Source organism: Canis lupus, chromosome 6 (genome assembly GCF_003254725.2).
Source record: "Canis lupus dingo isolate Sandy chromosome 6, ASM325472v2, whole genome shotgun sequence".
NCBI lineage: Eukaryota > Metazoa > Chordata > Mammalia > Carnivora > Canidae > Canis > Canis lupus.
Genome location: NC_064248.1, coordinates 68,988,269 through 69,010,014, shown reverse-complemented (window position 1 = coordinate 69,010,014; position 21,746 = coordinate 68,988,269). Strand labels below are relative to the sequence as shown.

The 21,746-nt window shown below is 40.7% G+C and overlaps 2 protein-coding genes across 7 annotated transcripts in view; both read right to left on the bottom strand.

Annotated features, from left to right (window-relative positions):
* ZZZ3 (zinc finger ZZ-type containing 3) overlaps positions 1-6,552 on the bottom strand; it is a 103,184-nt gene extending 96,632 nt beyond the window's left edge. The window contains exon 1 of one of the 3 annotated variants that reach the window (XM_025417939.3): positions 6,425-6,552. Coding sequence is in view for 2 of the 3 variants with exons in the window: in XM_049111775.1 (XP_048967732.1) it covers positions 5,720-5,868 (149 nt within the window). In the remaining variant the exon portion in view is untranslated. Of the gene's footprint in view, positions 1-5,719; positions 6,092-6,424 lie in introns of those variants that run through there. The other 2 variants (XM_049111775.1, XM_025417942.3) reach the window with 2 other exon arrangements.
* Positions 6,553-15,665: 9,113 nt separating this feature from the next.
* The window catches only part of USP33 (ubiquitin specific peptidase 33), a 52,174-nt gene continuing 46,093 nt past the window's right edge, over positions 15,666-21,746 (bottom strand). For all 4 annotated transcript variants that reach the window (XM_025417936.3, XM_025417937.3, XM_049111772.1 and 1 more), the window contains exons 22-24: positions 18,337-18,439; positions 17,242-17,310; positions 15,666-16,857 (exon numbers count right to left, since the gene is read on the bottom strand). In XM_025417936.3, coding sequence (XP_025273721.3) covers positions 16,700-16,857; positions 17,242-17,310; positions 18,337-18,439 — 330 coding nt within the window. In that variant the 3' untranslated portion in view covers positions 15,666-16,699. The remainder of the gene's footprint in view (positions 16,858-17,241; positions 17,311-18,336; positions 18,440-21,746) is intronic.

The following is a 21,746-nucleotide window of genomic DNA, read 5'->3' as shown; positions in this document are numbered from 1 at the left end:
AAAAATAAAATCTTGAAAAAAAAGAAAGGAGAAATTACTTCATTTAATCCTACTAAATTCTGTGGTATGGGAAAAGAATTTAGAATTTTGGCTGACAAGAAAACAAATTATAAAACAGTGTTTTGTACAGAATGAGCTTTATTATCCTCAATTTGTAGTGTTCTTAAAAATCAATACCAAAACAAGTATCACAATAAAAAGACACCAGGTCAAAAGACAGATGTGCTGCAGGGAATAATCGAAAAAAAACAATACTAATATTATTTTAAAGATTGTAATAAAAATAAAGTAAAAAGTATTTAAAATATAAAAATGAAACACAAAACAATGAGAAAATAAAAGATTACTTAACATAGTTGAGACAATTACCAATTTGGAGGAAAACATTCATATTCTCACTTCACACCAATACCAGATGAGGTAAACAGTTAAATTTATTTAGGTCTAATTTAGAAAAACTAAAGGAGACAGTATTAAATCAGTATTGTTTATTCATTACATTTCCAGAGGAGGAATTTCAGAAGTTCAATAGAACAAAATTAGGTCAAAAGATTTGATTACATTAATTTCAAAATTGTTTATCTAAATTCACAAACAAAATACATCTATTAAACATAATGTTTCACCTCAGGAGTAATCTAAAAAAAAGAAGTGGCATAAGTTATACCCTATGAAGTTTTTATAAATAATACTTACTAAAGAGATATAGAGCAACAGCCACTTCAACATGAACATAAATTGATCCTTTTGGTAAATAGTGTGACAAATATGTTCTAAAAGCCTTTAAAAACACACCTAAGAATTTGTGGTGTTGGCAATATATGAGAAGATAATACTATATGCAAGATAATATCTTATGTATAAAAACATTCTTCATGCTGTTATTTATATATGCAAAAAATTAGCAAGGGGAATGATATATCTACACATAAGCATCACACAACCATTTGTTATTTTGGTTATGAAGACTTACTGTGAGAATGGAAAAATGTTACCTTAGGTTACAAAGTAGAACATGGTATTAAATGTTTTATTTGCAAGTATATAAAAGGTGTATCTTTTAAATAATGTAAGAAATATATCAAAATGTTAATATGGTTATAGTAATTCCTAGATTTAAAATCCTCAAGCCAGCCGTTAAAGTCATTAAAACACACACAACATAGTTTATACTTAAATCAAATACTATCTACCATTACTCTACCAGGAATAGAGAAAATGGCTTAAATTAACATATTAAAAGACAAAAAGCAAGCAAAGCAATAAAGAAAATTCACTACAATATGAAACATTTCTCACCTCAGGACACTCATCAGTGCTAAAGATGGAGACTCATTATGGAATTACACAAACAGGTCATTGACTAATTCTAACGATTTGCTTGAAAATTCCTTTATTAATAAAGGTGCTAGTCTTTACACAACTGCTTATCACTGGTATCAAATATTAAATATAACAGAGCCTTATTTGGGAGGTAATCCCTTGAATAATAAATAAGGAAATTGAGAAAAGCAATAAAATTAAACAAAGGAAATGCCATACACAATAGCATCATTTTTATTTGGTATTACGAGATGAGTTCTGTAAGTCAATTTTCCAGAAAACTGAAAAGCATTAATTTACAAAGCTTTGAAAACATTTACTCATAGCAATCTTTTAAAAAGACAGCAATCTTTTAAAAAGACACCAATTCCTTACTTCCTTAAACACAGTACATAGAATAAAAGTCTATTTGTGATTAAGGTCATCGTGAAACACACCGTGTACCATACTGCTCTGCAATATTGTGATTCCCTCAGAAGTTAATAATAGGACTGTATGTCTCTATGCAATGGCCTTAAAACACAATTCTTCTATAGTTCCATCTATTTTTAAAAAGCTTTTCTTCCTTTCCCCTTGAAATAAAAATGACACTTCAGCCGTCAGTGTGCCTAACTTCAATGGCCAATCCTGTGGATTATCATCTGTGAGCTAAAAAAATCAGATAACTAACCCTGTTGGCACTGCAAAATGCATTTACTCCACTTAGGAGTTTCTGAAGAAAGAGCATAGGCTTATGGTACTTGATTACAGTTATTGTGAAGGCTCAGATTTCCTGCTGTTTCAAATGGCTGAGATCATTTACACTCAAAAAATATCCGTTGAATTACCGAATATAACTTATAATGGAGTTCCTAATAATATTATAAATAATAGTAACTGAATAGTGTGATAATCTCCTCAGGGAAAGTTACTGAACTCAATTGTCTCTGACAAGACAAAAATTACCTACCTAAATGAGAACAGCTGAAAAGAAAAAAAAACAAAGAGGTGAGAAAGACAAGTTAAAATAGCAAAGTCTATACTTCTACGGTGTTAGAAGTCAACACTTACAGGCTGTAGGAAATACTGATCAGTGTTTTTAAAGTATAATTACAGTGGTTATCAGAGTATTAGCTACAGAAATTTGTACCACAATGTATACCACATTTATATTAAATACTACTTTAAAAATCAAAAAGTCTTCCAGCAAATATTCCTTGCAGTTAAATAGACTGAATTTTCACATGAAATTAGATCTTTTTAAAACGCACCTGCAACATATTTTCACTGATATTTTAAGTCAAGTAATTTCCTGTAATCTCTCTTGGACACTGATTCAAAAGGTGAGAAACAAAATTTATATTCTTGATATCACTAACGTAACATAAGTATCACACCATATACTTTACAAAATTATAGGACTGGAAATTAGCTTTGTGTCAGATCCCAAGAAAAAATCCAAGTGAGAACAGATCAGTACTGTAATTATCACTGTTATTTTCCTCTGATCACTGAAGTTCATCGGCTCTCACAGATCACTTTTTTTTTTAATTTTTTATTTATTTATGATAGTCACACAGAGAGAGAGAGAGAGAGAGAGAGAGAGAGAAGCAGGCTCCATGCATCGGGAGCCTGACGTGGGATTCGATCCTGGATCTCCAGGATCGCGCCCTGGGCCAAAGGCAGAAGCTAAACCGCTGCGCCACCCAGGGATCCCCTCACAGATCACTTTTACGACAGTTAATAATTGAGAAAAGGGAAAATAAAATTTCTTGGTTATTTAAGTTCTACTCAAGCAAATTCAAATCATGTTAAGATACATGCCTCTTCTTAGATTTTTCTCAGTACATTTCCATCCAGCACCTCAAGATAAGTACCAATCTCTAAAAAACTGGTAATCCCCAAAATCCACTACCAAAAACAGACTATAAAACAAAGGTGCAAGAAACTATCACAGGGATCAGATGCACATGGAAACTACCTAAGGCCTAACTACCAAGTAAAACTTGGTAGATACCTTTGCAAAGGCCATTATAGAACTGTGACCTTTGAGTCCATTGTCATTTTCACAATTTCCAACTTCTAAAATTAATAAAATGTCCTCAACATTACTTAACAAGAGAGCATTACCTAAAGAAGTCACAAAATTTCAATTAAATTCAGCTGCTGACTTTTTATGACAAGTGATATTAACCAATTGCTGAGATTAACTAAAAACCTTTTAAAAAGCTTTTTAAGAGGAAAAAATTGCCTGAAATTACAGATTCCAAATCCTGGTCAACTCAGTTGGCCCTCCAACCATCATGAACCTGTCTAGACCTGGCTCTGTCAAACTTCCACCATCCTGTCTTTTCTGTGCAACCTCTCCAATTCCATCTCCATATCCAACTACAAAGCCCCATGTCTCCTCCTCTTTCCCACATCACACCCTTCTCAACACTCACTTTCATTTCTCAACTTTCCTACTTGAACTGTTACAGCAGAAAACCACACTGTCCAAGAAGAGTGGAGTCACTCTGATGGGACTGATAAATAATACTGCTGGTAAGTTTTGGGGAAAAAAAATACAAAAAACAATCACAAAGTGCTGCTTAGCAACTTCCGAGGGTATGCACGTTTGTTTGTATTAACTACTGATCTACCTAGCACTCTCCTTCTGAGCTCATTACATTGCAGTCAGAACAATTCTGATAACTTTCAAAACTTCTGAAAAACTCCTACACACATATTTGGGTGAGAACTCAGGATATGTAATTATCGCAAAACATAAGCATCAATACAAGGAAGCTCAAATATATAACACAGGATACTAAACATAAAAATATAAAGCTCAACCGATAACATATTTCTTTTTAAATCCTATTTTACATGGATTTCATTTTGGTGCAAAATCACCAGCACACTGAATCTCTAAGACGGAAATAATGCTATCCCTCAAGATATTTTCACAAAACCGAACCACCAAAAAAAAAAAAAAAAAAAAGTGGGCAAATTTTTTTAAAACCAAATATGAAAAAAATAATAAGTTAAATAAATAAAAGCAAATATGCAGATATTTGTCAAGACAATACGCATATTATCACTAAATGAAAATTTAGCTGGGTAGAAAATTTTGGTTACTAATGTTGTGACAGCATTACTTAAAACACCACTCCGTTTCTTCGTCTTCCTTAAAAAAAAAAAACAAAAAAAAAAAACAAAAAAAAAAACCCACAAAACACATGGAATAATACACAGCTATTGCTAAGAATGGTCACAGAGATTTAAGACGGAGTAAGGCAACTTGGCAGATGACAGGGAGCTTTTTATTCTGAATATACACTTCTCTGTGGTAGTGTGAAGACAATTAAACACTTCTGTAGTTGGAGAGAAATTAATGAGTGGACGACCCAATTATCTGATGCCTTTTGTGATTAACTCCACACTACAAACGCTGAATAAATCCCCAGACTGCTCAAGAATACGGGGGGGGGGGGGGGTACACTGTACATTCATTGTTAAGATACTGAAGGTTGGAGAAAAATTAATTTTATGTCAAACTCATTTAAAGGAAAAACCAAGAGCAAACTTTCGGTGAAGTTTACGAAGAGAAGCTTGGTTCCCACCAAAATTTCGGCTTGAGACATTCCACGATCACCCTAAACCCCGCGACCCCAAGCCCCCGGCCTCTGGGCATCAAAGATGGCAACCCCCTAACCGGGGCCGCGACCGGGACCCGATCGATGAGGATCAGGAGTCAGCAGCCACGCGCAGAAAGAGGAGAAAAGAACGGTGTCAGTTCTGACGTCAGGGGCTGTCAGAGGCAGCAGGGCTCCTTCCAAATACTGTCAAAAGTGACCGTAAATACAGAGGAAGAGTCAAGAGAAAGTTCTCGGGGATCAAGGAAGCGGGAGCGAACGATGCCCGGAGAGCGGGGGAGGAAAAAACCAAACAAACAAACAAACAACAACAAAAAAAACCAGAAGGCAAAGCTGCTGAGTTTTCGAGCGTCGGGGAAGGGCCCGCGGAGAAAGGCGCTGCGGCGGCAGCAAGCGACAGAACGGCTAACAGGTCTGGAATTCTTTGCAAAAAATGGCAACAAGAGGGGAAAAACTGACATGAACGTTTCAAAGTGGGAGCCGCGGGATCCCAGGGAGTCGTCCCGACCGCGCGACGACGGCCCCGGGCTTCCCGGGAGCGGGACGGAGGCGGAACCACCACCGCGCGCGGCGGGGGGCGGGGGGGCCGAGGGGGCCGGGGGGGCCGGGGCTGGGGGCGCAGACGCTTCGGCAGGTGGCGGAGCGCCCGCAGGGGGATGGGGAGGACGGCGCTGCCCCCACCGGGGCCCCGGTCCTCCCTTCAGGACTCAGGGGGGCTGACCTAGCGCGTCTCCCGGCACCAAGAGGCACTCGCCCCCGGCCCCTCCCTGACAACTTGCCTTGCAGAAAGAGTTGCGGGTCCCAGGCCCCCGGAACCCAGGGCTTCGCCATCCAGGACAACTGCTCTGCCAACGAGGTCCCGCGAGAATCGACAGATCTCGCGATACAAACCCACTAGCCTCTCGCGAGTTCCCTCTAGAACCAACATGGCGGGACGAGGAAATCGGCATTTCGGAACCTGGAAAAGGGCTTCGTCAGCGGACTGGAGAACGTGTAGAACAGGGCAAATGCCAGAAAGCCTTTTCCGCCTTTTGTGTGTCCTCCTTACACCCCCGAGCAGAGGAGGAGAGCGGTAGCGGAGCCCTAACGCCTCCACTGACTACGGTTGGGCCACACAGAGACGACCACACGCCGCCGCCTCGACCTGCCTCCCGGCCGGTCACGTGCACGCGGCCCCCGGCGTGCGCGTCACGTGGGCCGCCGCTGGCCGAGCGCGCGCCGGTCGTCCTCCCGAGAGCCCTCCCCGCCCCCCTATCGCCCGCGCACACGTGCGCGCGCACCCCCGCCCCACGTGGGGGCTTTGCCGCCGCCGCCGCCGCCGCCGCCGCCAGCCCACCCCCTCCCGGCGCTCGGCGGCCGATCCGGGTCCCCGAGCCGAGGGCGCCCGGGGCTCCGTCCTCCTGCGCCCTCCCTTCCCCGCGTCCGCCCCCCCCGCCCCGCGCCGCCGCCGCCGCCGCCGCCACGTGCCCCGAGCGCCTGCTCACCTTCCGCGCGGGGCCGGGCGCCGCGGGCCGCTCGCAGAGGCGCCGCCGCCGCCGCCACGGCCGTCGCTCGGGGGCCGCCGCAGGAAGCTCGGCCGCGGCGCCGCGGCGCTTCCAGGTGGGTCCCCGCCTCCCGCTCCTGCCACTTCCCGCAGCCGCGGCGGCTCCTTCCGGTCCCCTCCTCTCTCCGCGCTGGGGCCGGCGGGCGGCGAAGGCGGGCGGGCGCGCTCACTGCACCGCCTGCTGGCGGCCGCGGCCCGTGCAGCGCGCGGCGGGGGCGGCGGGGGCGGCGGGGCCGGGGGTGGGGCGGGGGCGCACACGCCCGCAGGTGCGCGGGGCCGGCCGCTGCCCCGCGCCGGCCCCCGCCCTGTCCTTGCGGCTGCTCCCGCGGCGCCCGGGCTCGTCCGTCCACGCGCGCTGCTGCGTCTGCCCGAGGGCTCCTGCGGCTCCGAGTCGCCGCTGCTCGGGCCGGACCGGAGGGCGCGGGGCTGCGGCTCCGCGGACACCGTGCCCGGGAGGCCGCGCTCGCAGCCCCGCCCTCCCCGGCTCCCGCGGCCGTGGCCCCCGGGCTGGCCCTGGCGGTGCCCCCCCCCGCCCGCCCGCCCGCCCCGCCGCCAGGAACGGGGGCTCCGTCCACGCGGGGACTCCGTGGCTCCTGCTCGTTGCTGCGGCCCCGGGCCCGTGTCAGGCACCCAGCGGGGCGGCCCGAGGGGTCCAGTGTCTACCGCAGGCCGGCGGCGGCCCCGGGGACCCGGGATGCGGGATCGAGCCCCGCGTCGGCCCTCGGCCTGGGTCTCTGCCTCTCTCGCTGCATGTGGGTCTCTCAAGAATCAATAAATAAGGGACCCCTGGGTGGCGCAGCGGGTTGGCGCCTGCCTTTGGCCCAGGGCGCGATCCTGGAGACCCGGGATCGAATCCCACGTCGGGCTCCCGGTGCATGGAGCCTGCTTCTCCCTCTGCCTCTCTCTCTCTCTCTCTCTCTGTGACTATCATAAATAAATAAAAAATTTAAAAATGTTTAAAAGAAAAGAATAAATAAGTAAAATATTCGATGAAATAAAATAAAACAGGCCGGCAGGGGCTTGTGGCTGGCCCGAGTCGGAAGAGCAGGCAACTCTTGGTACTGCGGTTGAGGTGGAGTATAAGCCCGGGTTGGCGTATAGACGTGACTTGGATAAATAAACTTTTAAAAATTAAATTAGTAATAAAACACGTTCAACGGGGCAGCCCGGGTGGCGCAGCGGTTTAGCGCCGCCTTCAGCCCCGGGCGTGACCCTGGGGTCTGGGATCGAGTCCCCCACCGGGCTCCCTGCGTGGAGCCTGCTGCTCCCTCTGCCTGTCTCTGCCGCGCTCTCTCTCTCTCTCTCTCTCTCTCTCTGTGTCTCTCATGAATAAATAAAAAGTCTTTTTCAAAAAAAGCAAACATGTCAACAAACTATTAGGCATGCTGGAGAATTAAAGCCCAATAAACACTGATGGACATAGGTACCTCCTTTGGGTTGGCGGTTACACCGACAGTCTCCCCATTTATGAGCGGTGGAAAAGGTGCGCTAGATCTCCTTCCCTGCCCAAAATTAGAAAATTATCTAGAATTATCTAGAAAATTATCTTCCAAAAGTACAGAATCCACTGATAGAAGGCATCTCAACTGGAGCTCTTCTGCCTATGTCAAGTACTGCTCCACTGCTTTTGTTTCCTTGTCTTTGGATTATTTGTTTATTTATTTTTGGCAAGTGGATATATGTGTGCCTCCTTTTCTTTTTCATGTTAAGTTATTAAATGTTTGCATTGACTTTTTGTTTTAGTTGAGAGTTCAACTCAAAATAACATCTGCTTCTAGACAAAAAGTGACAGGTATATTGTTGTGTTGATATTAACACATCAACAAGCCTTCACTGATGGGCTCCAGGCCCTGTTCTAGGACTGGAGTCACAGAAATAAATAAGGTTTCCCTATCTTGCTCTTACAAGACACTTACAGAGCCACGTTCTATGTGTAATAACCCCAACAGTCCTCTCTTCTGGAGTCCTATGTGGCAGGCAATATGCTATGTACTTTTTACCACTTCTGTTTTAAATCTTCCAACAATCCTGAGATGGTGTTAATGTTGGGCACGAAAAGGTACTTGCCAGATAACCTTCAGAAATGAAGGACTTACCATCCCAGCAGCCAGGAGTGTTGCCCACAGACAGCCATGAGCTGTCAGCCTCCTGGTGGTGTTCAGTGTCACACCTTTTCCTGAGGAGGCTACATCCAACGACTGATCAGTGTAAGGCCACTCGTGGTATCAGGATTGTCGGGAGGACTAGCCCTCTCACCTCAACTTGGGACACTTCTGGTGCATCATCCTAGCTACAGAACAACTTGCATCAGCTGATGCATCCCATTAAGACTACATTGCAGCCTGACTTCTTCCTCTGCCCTGTTCTCCCCTAACCTCATAAATGATGATCCTAAGAGTATTTCCTAATTAATCTGCACACTATTCATGCAAGTGCTTCCTGGAGAACCCAACCTGTGACTTTCTTCACATTTTCCTGATGAGAAAATAGGCTTAGAGAGGTTTTTTTTTTTGTTTTGTTTTGTTTTTTTTTTAATTTTTATTTATTTATGATGGTAACACACAGAGAGAGAGAGAGGCAGAGACATAGGCAGAGGGAGAAGCAGGCTCCATGCACCGAGAGCCCGATGTGGGATTCGATCCCGGGTCTCCAGGATCGCGCCCTGGGCCAAAGGCAGGCGCTAAACCGCTGCGCCACCCAGGGATCCCAGGCTTAGAGAGGTTATGTAATTTGCCCAAATTTGAACTGCAGGGGTTCTATGTAAAGATATAAATATTGTGGGAACAGAGGAGGTTTGGGAAAGGCTTTTTACAAGGGTTGGCATTCGAGTTACAGCATGAGTTTGCAAAGCAGAGAAAAAAGACTTGTCAACTGAGGGAACTGTGTGAATGAGATTGCAAAGGGATGTGAGAGGGAAACTACAAGTAGCCCCAAGAGCCTGGGTTTTGGGGTCTTTGGAACACGCACTGAAGAGGTAAGGGGGAAAGACCACTTCATTGTGGCCTTTAAGGGCACTGCCTCAAAACATGCTTAGAAAACCATTGATGTAGTTCATTCTTTTTCTTTTCTTTTTTAATAAACATGCTAGGAGCCATACAAGGTGCCGGAGAAACAGTACTAAACAAAGCAAGCATAGACTCTACTCTTACAGATCCTATAGTCTAGGGAGAGAGGTTGACATTCGAGAAATAATCACACAACTACTGTACATAAGTTCAAACTGGTAAGCAGCATGAATGAAAAGTACAGGTCACTATGAGAATATGTCCATATACCCCAAAGTACATGTTCTAAGGTCTTTAGGTAGAAGAAAAAGGGAGGACTTCCTGAGGAAGTAACATTTAGGCTGAATGAGACCTAAAGTAAGAATGTGCATTAGGAATTAGGCAGACAGAGGGTAGGAAAAACAGTACACAGAGGAGAGATGATGCAAAGGCCCTTATGAAAATGGAACTTACCACTACTTGTTTACTACCAATACTACTACTACCACCAAATATAAGCTGCTTTTTCTACGGATATATATATGAAGTCTGATATGAAATAATGTATCCTAATTGCTTTTGTTAGATCGTGTTTTCCATGTCATATTGTTCAGATACCCCAAGAGATGATTATGTAATTTATTTAACCATTTTTCTCTTTGGGGGTATTCAAGCTATCCTACTTTTATGCTATCATAAATGACTGGTTTGATGAATGCCCTTATATTCAAATATGTATCTAGATATTTGGGGGGCTAAATCTCCCAAGATTTGGGTAGCTGATTGAATGTGTTGGTATGTTAAAAAGCAAGCCTAGGATTCCTGGGTTGTGTGACTAGGGAGATGGCAACGTCATTGAGGCCCATAGGAAATACTATGAAGTAGGAGCAGGTTTAGGGGAGGAAATGATATCTGCCATTAGGGACAATGGAATGCTGAATTTGGAGTAGCTCATACAGCCAAATGAAGGCCCAGGAGTCAGCAGAATTTATGTGTCCGGGATGCAAGCCATAGGTCAGAACTGGAAGTATAGATTTGTGAGACTTTAACCTACAAATAGTAACTGGAACCTTGGTTTAGATGAGGTTATCCAGGGAGAGCACAAAGAGTGAGAAGAATCGAAAATGTAGAACAAAATCTAGAGAAATTCAAGTATTCGGAAGCACTGAAAAAAAAAAAAAGAGACAACTATAGAAGAGAAACAAGGGATCAGAACAGTTAAAGAAAAACTGGGATAGAATGGTCCCCCCCCAAACCGGGGAGGAGGTAATTTGAAAAAGAGTCGTCAACATTAATTTATTAGAGAAATTTACCAACCACCTATTTTGTGCCACACACTGGTAAGCACTGGGAGTGAACAAGACAAATCCTTTTGATGCTTACTGTCTATTGGGGAAGATGTTGTACACCACCCAAAAGACCAATATATTTGGCATATTTTTAAAAATAATACCTTATTTCTAAAAAGACTTATGTGGCTTACAAAAAAACTAATGCAATAAGCAAAATAAAATTTAAAATAATTAAAATGGAAAAATTTGGGCAACGAGAAAACAGAAGAATAATGCACAAAAATACATATTCTAGGGTCTTGAACACTTGCTTTAATTCTGGTAGACGTTATAACAAGGAAAAACAAGATCAATTATGATAGTCTCAGTATCCCTAGGATAATAAACCTATTGCTCAGGAGTACTATTCCCAGTACTAAGACCAAAGATAAATTTGTCCCACAATTTCTCAAAACAATACTGTGTCATATAGTGAACTGCATCTTCAACAGCATCTTTATAGTAAATCCAACAACTAATTTTATGGGGCTCTTTATGACATCTCTCCACCTAGACTGAAGGCTATTCTATAAACTTGGAAGAGGTAAACAGCATAGCCCAGGATGAAACTCTTTGTTTAGCACAAGGAAAGATTTGAAAATATTTAAAAGGATGATGAATGAATTATTGAGTCTTCAGATGATCCTCCATTTATCCTCCATCAATGATACAGTCCATAGATAGTATGGGATCCCAACTAACCCCAGGAGCACCAAGTTTTTACTGGTTTCAACGTTCGTTACATCACAGATCCTGAACCACTTTCCTTCCTTTTTCTACGATTCGCTTACAGAGTGAAGATTTTGGGGAAAGTCCCTCAAAAGGAATCCAAGAATGAGAAAATCGTCATTTTGCAACTTGTAATGAAACCATGGATTGAGGTATAGTACTCATCAGTAGATAAAACTACTAGTGGAAAAATTGATCAGTAACTTTATAATGGAAGAAGTTTATAATGGAACCATCTGAACCCAGCTCAATCCTTGTAATCATTAAAAGTGAAACAACCAAATACTGTGTGGCCCGCTCCTGCTTTCTTCCCCTTGCTTTACCAAGCTGATGAAATGTATTAGATGGTTATATTGGTGTCTCCCAATAAACTGCCTCCTGGTATTCAGGCCCTCACATAGTTCTCTCCCAACAGAGATAGCAGAAATGACACTGGAATGTCAGTTCCAGTCCTAACCTTTTAGAAGCCTGCAGCATTTTCTTTCACCCTTTTGGAATCCACTGCCATCAAATAGTGGATCAAGGAAAGTAGGTTAAAGTCTCATCAAGGAAAATCCGGCCATCCTAGGGAGAAGCCACATGCAGAGGTCCTCAAGGACAAGGTCCTATAGAGAGGCCTTGATGGACATAAATGTTGTGGCTCAGCCGACAGTCAGCACCGAGGCCCCAGTTATGTTCAGGACCTTTGGGACCGTCCAGCAGCATATCTGCCAACTCAATGAGAGACTCCAGACAACCCACAGAGTCACGAAAAATAATATACCCTTGTTTTAAGCAAGTTTGGGGGGCTTTGTTATCCTACAAAAGATAGCCTTCAACCTGAGTAGCATCAGAACTACTGCTAGAGAACTACACGTGCTGCTATATTCATGAACAGTGCCCCCTTCATTGTCCACAGGTCCCGCAGCAGCAGTTCACATAGCGGAGAAAGAAAATTGAATGAACTTAAACCCAAAGGACCTATCTGATAAATCTACACCTAAATAGTTGCTATCCAAATTATGCCTTCATAATTTTGCCAAATGTACACACTTCAAGCATGAGTTACTGAAGTCATTATCCACTTAGCGATTAAAGCCACGTAGGGGGGTGGACTGGGATCCTGGACTTTCTGCCATTGGGGACAGGTAAAAAGCCCTGTGGACTGTGCTGTCAGCCACACTACGTGCCCCCAAAATTGGGGAGGGACATTTACTATGTACTTTGTATGTTTTAAAGCATTTTGTTTCACAACAACCAAAGAAGGCAGATAACTGCCTTGCAGAGGAGGAGACCAAGGTCAGGGAACTTGTCAAGGTTATACAGCGAGTAAGTGGCAGAGTGGTATTCAAACGTGAGCAACTTAACTACAGTAGATTGCATTAGTAGCTTTAATTGTTCGTATCTCTCTGCATCCACACCCTTTGCCAAGTGACTTTGCAGTTCCTCTCACTAAAAGTAGATTTTAGGGACGCCTGAGTGGCTCAGCGGTTGAGCATCGGCCTTGGCTCAGGGTGTGATCCCAGAGTCCCGGGATCAAGCCCCGCATCGGGCTCCCTGCGAGGAGCCTGCTTCTCTCTGCCCATGTCTCTGCCTCTCTCCCTCTCATGAATAAACAAAAATTTTTTAAAAAGTAGATTTTATTCCAGCCTCCCTTGTTTCTAGGTTGCACCATATAACTTGGTTTGGCCAATGAGATATTAGTAGGTAGGACACAGAGGCTTGAAAACAACTTGTTCCTCTGCTATGACCAAGAGAACATGCCTGGGTTAGCCTGGTGAAGGACACAAGAAACAGCCCAACAATGATTGATGGAGATAAATGTGGCTCAGCCAACAGTCAGTCAAATACATTTGATCACTCAAATGAGTGAGCTCAGCCAAAGTCACAAGACCTGCCTAGCCAACTCCCAACTGACTGCAAATACATGAGTGAGCTCAGCCAAGATTACCCAAGGCCTGAGTGGCTGAACTCCACAAACTTGGAAAATAAATGTTTTTGTATACCACTGAGTTTTTGTGGTTGTTACATAGCATTATTGCAGCAAAAGTAACCAATACACTGGGCTCTGGATTAATAGCTATACTGCTCTTCCAAATTGTTGAGTTTCAGGTGACTGACATGAGCAGATATATTTGGCATGGAGTTAGAAATTTGGGACTAGAGGGTTTTGGGTCTAATTTAAATTCAATTAATTAACATATAATGTATTAGTTTCAGAGGTAGAGAGCAGTGATTCATCAGTATTATATAATACCCAGTGCTCATTACATCAAAGTGCTCTCCTTAATGTGGGACTAGAGTTTAGAAGAGATATTATTAAGTAGTGAAACAAACTTGAGAATCATTTTTACAGATGACAGCTAGGGGCACTTGGGTGGCTCAGTCAGTTAAGCATCTGCCTTCCACTCAGGTCATGATCCCAGGGTCCAGGGATCGCTTGCTTTCTCCTTCTCAAATAAATAAATAAAATCTTTAAAAAAAAAAAAAAAGTGACAGCTGAGGGGCACCGGGCTGGCTCAGTCAGTGGAGCATGTGACTTTTGATCTTGGGGTTTTAAGTTCGAGCCCCACATTGTATCTAAAGATTACTTTTAAAATAAAGTGATATCTAGAAGCAAGGGAGTGAATGAACTCCCTAAACAAGCAGATATGCAGAGGGAAAAAAATGGATAAAATAGTACCATACAAGTTTAAGGAGGGAAGTTTTGGGCAGCCCTGGTGGCTCAGCGGTTTAGCGCTGCCTTCAGCCCAGGGTGCGATCCTGGAGACCCAGGATCGATTCCCACGTCGGGCTCCCTGCATGGACCCTGCTTCTGCCTGTCTCTGCCTTTCTCTCTCATGAATAAATAAATAAAATCTTAAAAAAAAATAAAGAGGGAAGTTTCTGGTACAGCAGTCACTGAGAAACAGTAATTGGATTTTTTAAAGGTTTTATTCATTTATTCATGAGAGACACAGAGAGAGAGAGAGAGAGAGGCAGAGACACAGGCAAAGGGAGAAGCAGGCTCCACACAGGGAGCCCGACATGGGACTCGATCCCAGGTCTCCAGGACCAGGACCAGGCCCTGGGCTCAGTGCTAAACTGCTGAGCCACCTGGGCTGCCCAGTAATTGGATTTTCTAATTGGAAATTTACTTGTGACTTCTGAGAGAAGCACAGATTTTGGAATCAGACACATCTGAGTTTGAATTCTGACACTTAGTTTTGTGTGCTTGGGCATATGAATCTATAAATATGGTTAGCCTAGTGCCTAACATTTGCTAAGAATTCAGCATTAGTGATTAGTAGTAGTTGTGTTATTAAAATAGTCTTGAATAGCCTGAGTTTTTTTCCCCTAAAGAAATAGTTTTTTACCTAATCCTCCTCACCTGCAACCCTTCAAAATGGTAACAAGTATACTCAAACTTCTCAGAGAGGGGAATAGCTTCAAAATACAGGGAAATTGCCTCTTTCTGATCCAGTTAACCACACATAATATTCCAAAGTTTGTTCTAATAGTAATGCTGCTACCAAATATGACTAATCCTATAATCTGTTTCAAAAGAATTCATTGGGAGACATTATATAATGGTGATTAATTAATAGCGCTGGTATGAAGTTACATTGACTCTAGTTGCTATTTCTTTGCTGTGTGATTTGGGGCAAGCCACTTGGCCTAACATAAGGTTGTAATAAGGATTAAATATAAGTAAAGCACTTTAGTAGGGTGACTGAAACATCATAAATATCCAATAAATGGCAAGGAGTATTAAAAACAAACTTTTAAAAAATAAAATAAAATAAAATAAATAAAATAAAATAAAATATAAAAATAAATAAAAAATAAAAACAAACTTTTGAATATCTCCTAATGCCAAAATTACAGTAAACGCTGGTGATTCAGAAATAGATCAGGAATATCACTCAATCCATGAAGAGGAGCATACTGTAATTGTGAGGCAGAAGAAAACTAAAAACTATATATATTTTTTAAAAATTGAAACACATCTTAATGGCTGATTAAGCTCATCATTTCATTAAACATCAAAACTTGAAATACTATGCCAAGTGACTTAGTTTGCATGCCTCTAATTAAGAAATAACAGGAAGATATTATAATATTAACAGACTTTATACCTTTCGCCCTTAATATCCATCAAATAAATTCAACATCCAAGTTATACATTTAAAATCATTTTTATTGAATTACTATTAACAATACTGTTTTAGCTGGTGGCAGCTGCCCCACACCAAAACAAACCCATTGTGAATGCTAGTGAACATCCTCAAAGTAATCCAGTTTGTTTTTTTTTTGTACTTGGAATATAGTTAAACTTTTGACATCACATAATCAAGCAAACAGCGGTGCATACTATATTATCCAAAAAGACTTTATGCATTTCATTAAAAAAATCATTTTGCAAGTGGCTTCAGCTTTATCAACAATCTCATCAACACATTCCATACTTCATGCTCCCAAAATAAAAAGTGCCCTAAAACTAACTCTAAGTTTTTTACTGATATTAATGAATACTATCCAGGATTATAGGAATTAAAGTTTAACATTTTACAATATAAGAGGCAATAAGTTACGGATATCTGCTGACACAAATTCCACTCAAACTAAATACATCCTTGATACATTCAAAAAGACATATTGTAAATATTAATATGCTAGTTTATATGCTGCAGTGCAAAAGAAGTGACACCCTAATGTTTCCTGAGCTTTAGGAAATTAACATTTTTCTGACTACAACTCTCAATTTAAAATAGGCTCTTTATTATATGAAGCCATGTCAAAACTATACAATTAAATTAGGTTTTTGGAGAACTGAAAAGATTGGTCACAGTTATGGTGTTTTAAGGTAATGAAAAAGTTTCCAAAGCAAAAGTATTTACAAAACTACAAAGGAGATTATGGATGTGCATGTAGTATAAAGATCAAAGATAACCTACTGATTACCAAATGATCACTATTATCCCTTCTCTTTCAAAAATATTACACTGAAAGACTTTATGGTAAGTTATCTAGCATTAAATATACCAACCTGTAGTATATGACACATTTTAACACATTCTTCCATAATGCCCAGTAAGAAGGAATAAAATATTAAAAATCAAGAAAATAAACATGCTTTTAGGAATGTTTTTGCATGTGTATATGAGAGGAAATAAAAATGATTTCTCATTAGAACTCTCTACACCCCCAAAATTACAAAGACCGAGTTTCTACTTCAATTTTTTCTTCTGACTGTAGTATATCAGGGTCAACATGAACAACTGGAGGTCGAAAGATAACTTCAGGCCCTCCACCATATATAGACTGTAGAAAATTCCATGTTTCTTCAGAAATCTGACCAGAATCTGCTCCTAGAATTAAGTGCAAATAGAAAGAATAATATTTACAAACCTACATATTCATATTGCAAAACCTTCATTACATAGCCCCTGCCCCAGCATGAATCCTCCAGGGATAACCGAGAACTTTGGGAACATGTATTTCCAAACTAACAGCCCATATTGTTATAATGCAACATTATGCAACATTATAGTGTTTCTTAAGAAGTACTTTTTCCTAGCTCCTATCAACAGCTTTAAAACCTTTCCTCAGATAACAAACACTGGCAGCTTTTCGACTATTTGTCTGACTTCATGAATGAATTTTACCACTGAGCTGGGTAAAAAACTAGCAATGATGGCTAATAAAGATGTATTATTAACAGGGTCAAATGGCTTAAATATCAGTCAACTTACCTTGCCTGAGTATCACACTGCCACATTTAGTGACTGCAATTTTAGTGTTATCAATAGGACCTGGAGGATCTAAGTCAAAAGGAAAAACAAATGACTAAAATGCATACTTTTCAAAGAAATGCACCAAAGAAATGTATTTCTGTGCCTAAAATAATTGAGAGATGTAACAATATAATCAAATTGATTTTTTTTGTCAGATTATTATAGTCAATTTTTAACTATCTTCTGAGTGTCTTTCTTTTTGGGTCTTAGTTCCCCCCAAAACAGAACCAAGAAAGAAGGGAGAAAGGCTCTCACTACCATCCAAATTCTCACTCTTAATTATCCATTTAAAGATCACAGGTTAAGATGCACTTTTAATGCTATAAAAGAACAATTCTTTTATAATTTAAAAAAGAAATTATGTAATTGTTCATTTATTTCCAATTGTCATTAAACTGAAGACAATAAAGCATAAAATGAAATGTTAAAATACATCCCTTTTTTAAGAAAAAAAAAAAAAAAACCTGCTTCCCCTTGAATACAAAAGTACAGTGCATGTTCATTATCAAAAGCTGTAAAAAAAAAAAAAAAAAAAAAGCTGCAAAAAAAAAGGCATAAGAAAGAAAAATATTGTCATCCCATTACAGAAAGATAAGCAATTTCAGTATCTTTGTGGTCTTTTTCTTTTGCATATGTTTCCCATTTTTTTAAACATAAAAAATTGAAACTATGAATGCAGTATTGCAAACTTTTTCAACATATCAACATCTCTGTAATTATTACACACTGTCACAAAAATTATTTTTAAAGTCCACATAGTATGTCACAGTAACAATTAAACCATTATGTAACCAATCTTACTGTTGGGTGGATTTTTTTGACTTTTCAATATTAAAATTACAGACTAATTTTGTTCAGTTCCTTTAGTCCTGCTATGAATATGCTGTAAGTCATGAAATAGGTTTAAAACAACAAACTAGAATACAAGCCCTGCCCTCAGGGATCTTTTTCTCTTTTTTTCACTGGTACAATCCCAAGTGCATATAGATATTCAAAAAATATTTGTCAAATAAAAAATCAGCAAAGAATTTCATTTTTCAGTTAACTACTTACCTCCATCTTTACCCTTTACAAAGCTTTCCCATTCTCTAAACCACTGCATACTGATACAATAAAAAGTAGCTGGAGAATCCTCCTCTTGGAATGCTCTGTTGAGCTACAAGGAGGAAAAAAATCAGTCACCTAATATGTAGAACTTATAGCAGAACAATACAACCATTCTACTTTAGCATTTGCTAAGGCCAATTCCTCCTAAAGAATGAGATGTACACTGATGCTAAGTTATCTTAGTACCACTGTAATACATATTAATGAACAAGTAAGTCTAGGTTATGTCTCAAAACAAGCACACACAAAAGAAGAATAAGACACTGGATAAGTCGAAATGGGTCAAGGCAAGTCTTCAAAACAATAAATACTCCACATACTTATTAACAATCAAATGTGTAAATTTTATTTAAATATACCATATCCACGGTCTACCCTTTACTTCTGTTCACTGAAGATACTGGTGGACATGTTGCTATCACAAACACAATGCTGCAATGAATAATCTTGTACATGTTGTTTCACAAGCAATATACATATATGTACAGGACAAATTCTTAATGTGGCGAGACTAAGGCCCCTAAAGATGTTCCACTTCCTCTTCTAAGGCCTAAAGAAATGGGTATGTGACTCAACGAGGCAATACTCTACCAGAAATGGAAATATTCAGGAGTGATCTAATGGTGAGAATGAAGTCACTCCAATGTCAACTTTGTTAGCTACATACCCAGGGCCAGCGTGGTTCCTGAAATTCTGGAGAACTGGTTATTCAGTTTTTCCTTTTGATAAATTTCTTTTTTGCTTAAGTTAGCCAATGTGGTTTCTACTGCTTTCGATTAAAGAAGCCCAAAGGATAGAATAACTGATACAGAAAGAAAGGTGGAGCCTAAGGAAAATGAAGGGTATCTGAAATCTACCTCACTGTACTAATGTGGAAAGACAGTGAGACTCCTAAAAATATTTCATTATGGGGCTAACTAAATGCCTATAATACATATTATCTGAGGACAAAGACAACCAAGTTCAGATCATGTCTCTCTTATAATCAAATTTTATAAAACCCTGCCGTTGTCACCAAAGATCCTCATAATAGCACAGAAGTACCTCCATGATCTGGCTCCATGATTTGACTTCATCTTCTAAGACTTTCCTCATTTATTCACTCACGGTCATACAGACCTGTTATTCCCAGAACCAAGCAGTTACTTTCCTACCTCTTAAAGCTTTTGCATGACTATCCTTTCCTTTCACACATCTAAATAGTTCCCTTGCCTCCTTCAAGTCTTTACTTAAATGTCACCTTCTCACTAAGGCCTATCTTGACCACCCTATTTAAAAATACACCTGATACCTCTCTTTATCACTGTACTCGTCATCCCTCTTTTGTTTTTCTTTCCTTTTCCAAAGAACTCATTACCTTTTAATATATATTATTTATTTATTAAATGTAAGTTATTTGAGGGCAAGGATACTTCTGGGATACACAGTAGTTGCTTCCGTAGAACAATGAAAGGCAATGAAAAATGCTGTGGCTGTTTGATGGTTAACACAGAAATCAAAGCATGTATGTCTCAAAATAGAGAATTAAGAGTTAGGACTTTCCATGATGCACAACTTATCCCTAGAAAACTGAGATTTTTGAAATGTAGTGTCAGACTGATCCTACCAGACGAATCCATTTAATTTATAGCATTACCAGGTTTGGACATTTTTAGGACTTCATCTCTGACATCAGGATATTTCCTAAGTGTCTAGGTGGGGCTTTTTAAATATTTAGTTAACTACAATCCCCCTCATCAATTTAAAGATACATGTTTTTCCCTAGCTCTGGGAAATTTCTCTACACCGGTTTCCTAAAAGTTGTGCCCCTTCCCCTCCCCTGCCATTCTCTTCTAAAATACCTATTAGGAAAACACTGGATTCTAGGTCTACCCAATATTCAAAACTTTCCATCTGTTTTCTTTGTGCTTCATTTTAGGAAATGTACTTCATTTTCATTTGCGCTCCAACAATATTTATGTTGCTTTCCAATCAATCCATCTATGGAGTTCTGTTTTGTTTTTATGGTGTAATATCCTTATGTATTTCCCTGAGGATTAATTTATGTATTTTAAAGCATAATTTAAGATATTACAATTCTCTGTATTAGGAGCTAAGATAATTCCTTCTTCAACTGACCTAAGTCTCCATATTTACTGCTCTATCCAAGCAGAAACCTTTACGCTTGCTGCCTTGTTCAGTGCAAAGGGCAGAATGCTGAGGCTATTATTGGTATTTGCCACTTTCAAGCTTGAAACCTGTGAGGTCATTTCCTGTGGCCTTTGGTTTGTTTCTTCAGTCTGATCCTATCTACTTTTTCAATTTTTCAGAAACTCTACCTAAGTCCCGGTCTACCAAGGGCACCTATATTTGTACTCCAGTGTTAAGTTTTATAACTAACACATTGTTTTGTTGTTAAAGGGGGAGAGGGGGGTAAATTTATAGTCTTGCAACTACCACCACAAGCCAGCTTAGAATACTTCTGACACCCCAGATTGTTCCCCTGCACCACTCTACAGTTTCTGTGGTCCCATCTCTTGCTCTTAGCCCCAGGAAACCACTGATTTACATTGCCTTCATTGTTTCCTATTTTTCAGATGTTTCACATAAATGGAATTTGACATCACATAGCCTCTTCACATCTGTCTTCTTTCACTTGGCATAATGTTTCTGAGGTTCAACGTTGCTGCACGCATCAATAGTCTCATCTTTTTTATTGCCAGTACTTTTCCATTACAGAGCTATCATATTTTGTTCATCTATTTGCCAGCTGATAACATTTCAATTGTTTCCAGTTTTGATCAGTTATAAGCAATACTGCTATGAACATCTGTGTGTAAGGTTTTTTTCTCGTTTACTTTTTTTTTTTTTTAAAGTAAGCTTTATGCCCAACATGGGGCTTGAACTCATGACCCCAAGATCAAGAGTCAAATGTTCTACTTACTGAGCCAGCCAGGTGCCCCCTGTGTACAGGTTTTATAAATGTAAGTTTTCATTTCTCTGGAGTAAACACTCAGGATTGGGGATCCCTGGGTGGCGCAGCGGTTTAGTGCCTGCCTTTGGCCCAGGGCGCGATCCTGGAGACCCGGGATCGAATCCCACGTCGGGCTCCCTGCATGGAGCCTGCTTCTCCCTATGCCTGTGTCTCTGCCTCTCTCTCTGTGTGTCTCTCATGAATAAATAAATAAAATATTTAAAAAAAAAACACATCAGAGCCTAACACCGTCAAATAGTTCTGAGCCCAAAGAAAAACCACGAATTTGTATATATGGAAGGTCATTTGGTCAACATATACACATTTAAATGATTCTGAGTAGAACTGGCACACAATATTATATCATAGCTTCAAGCGTAGGACACAGTAATTCTGTGAATTT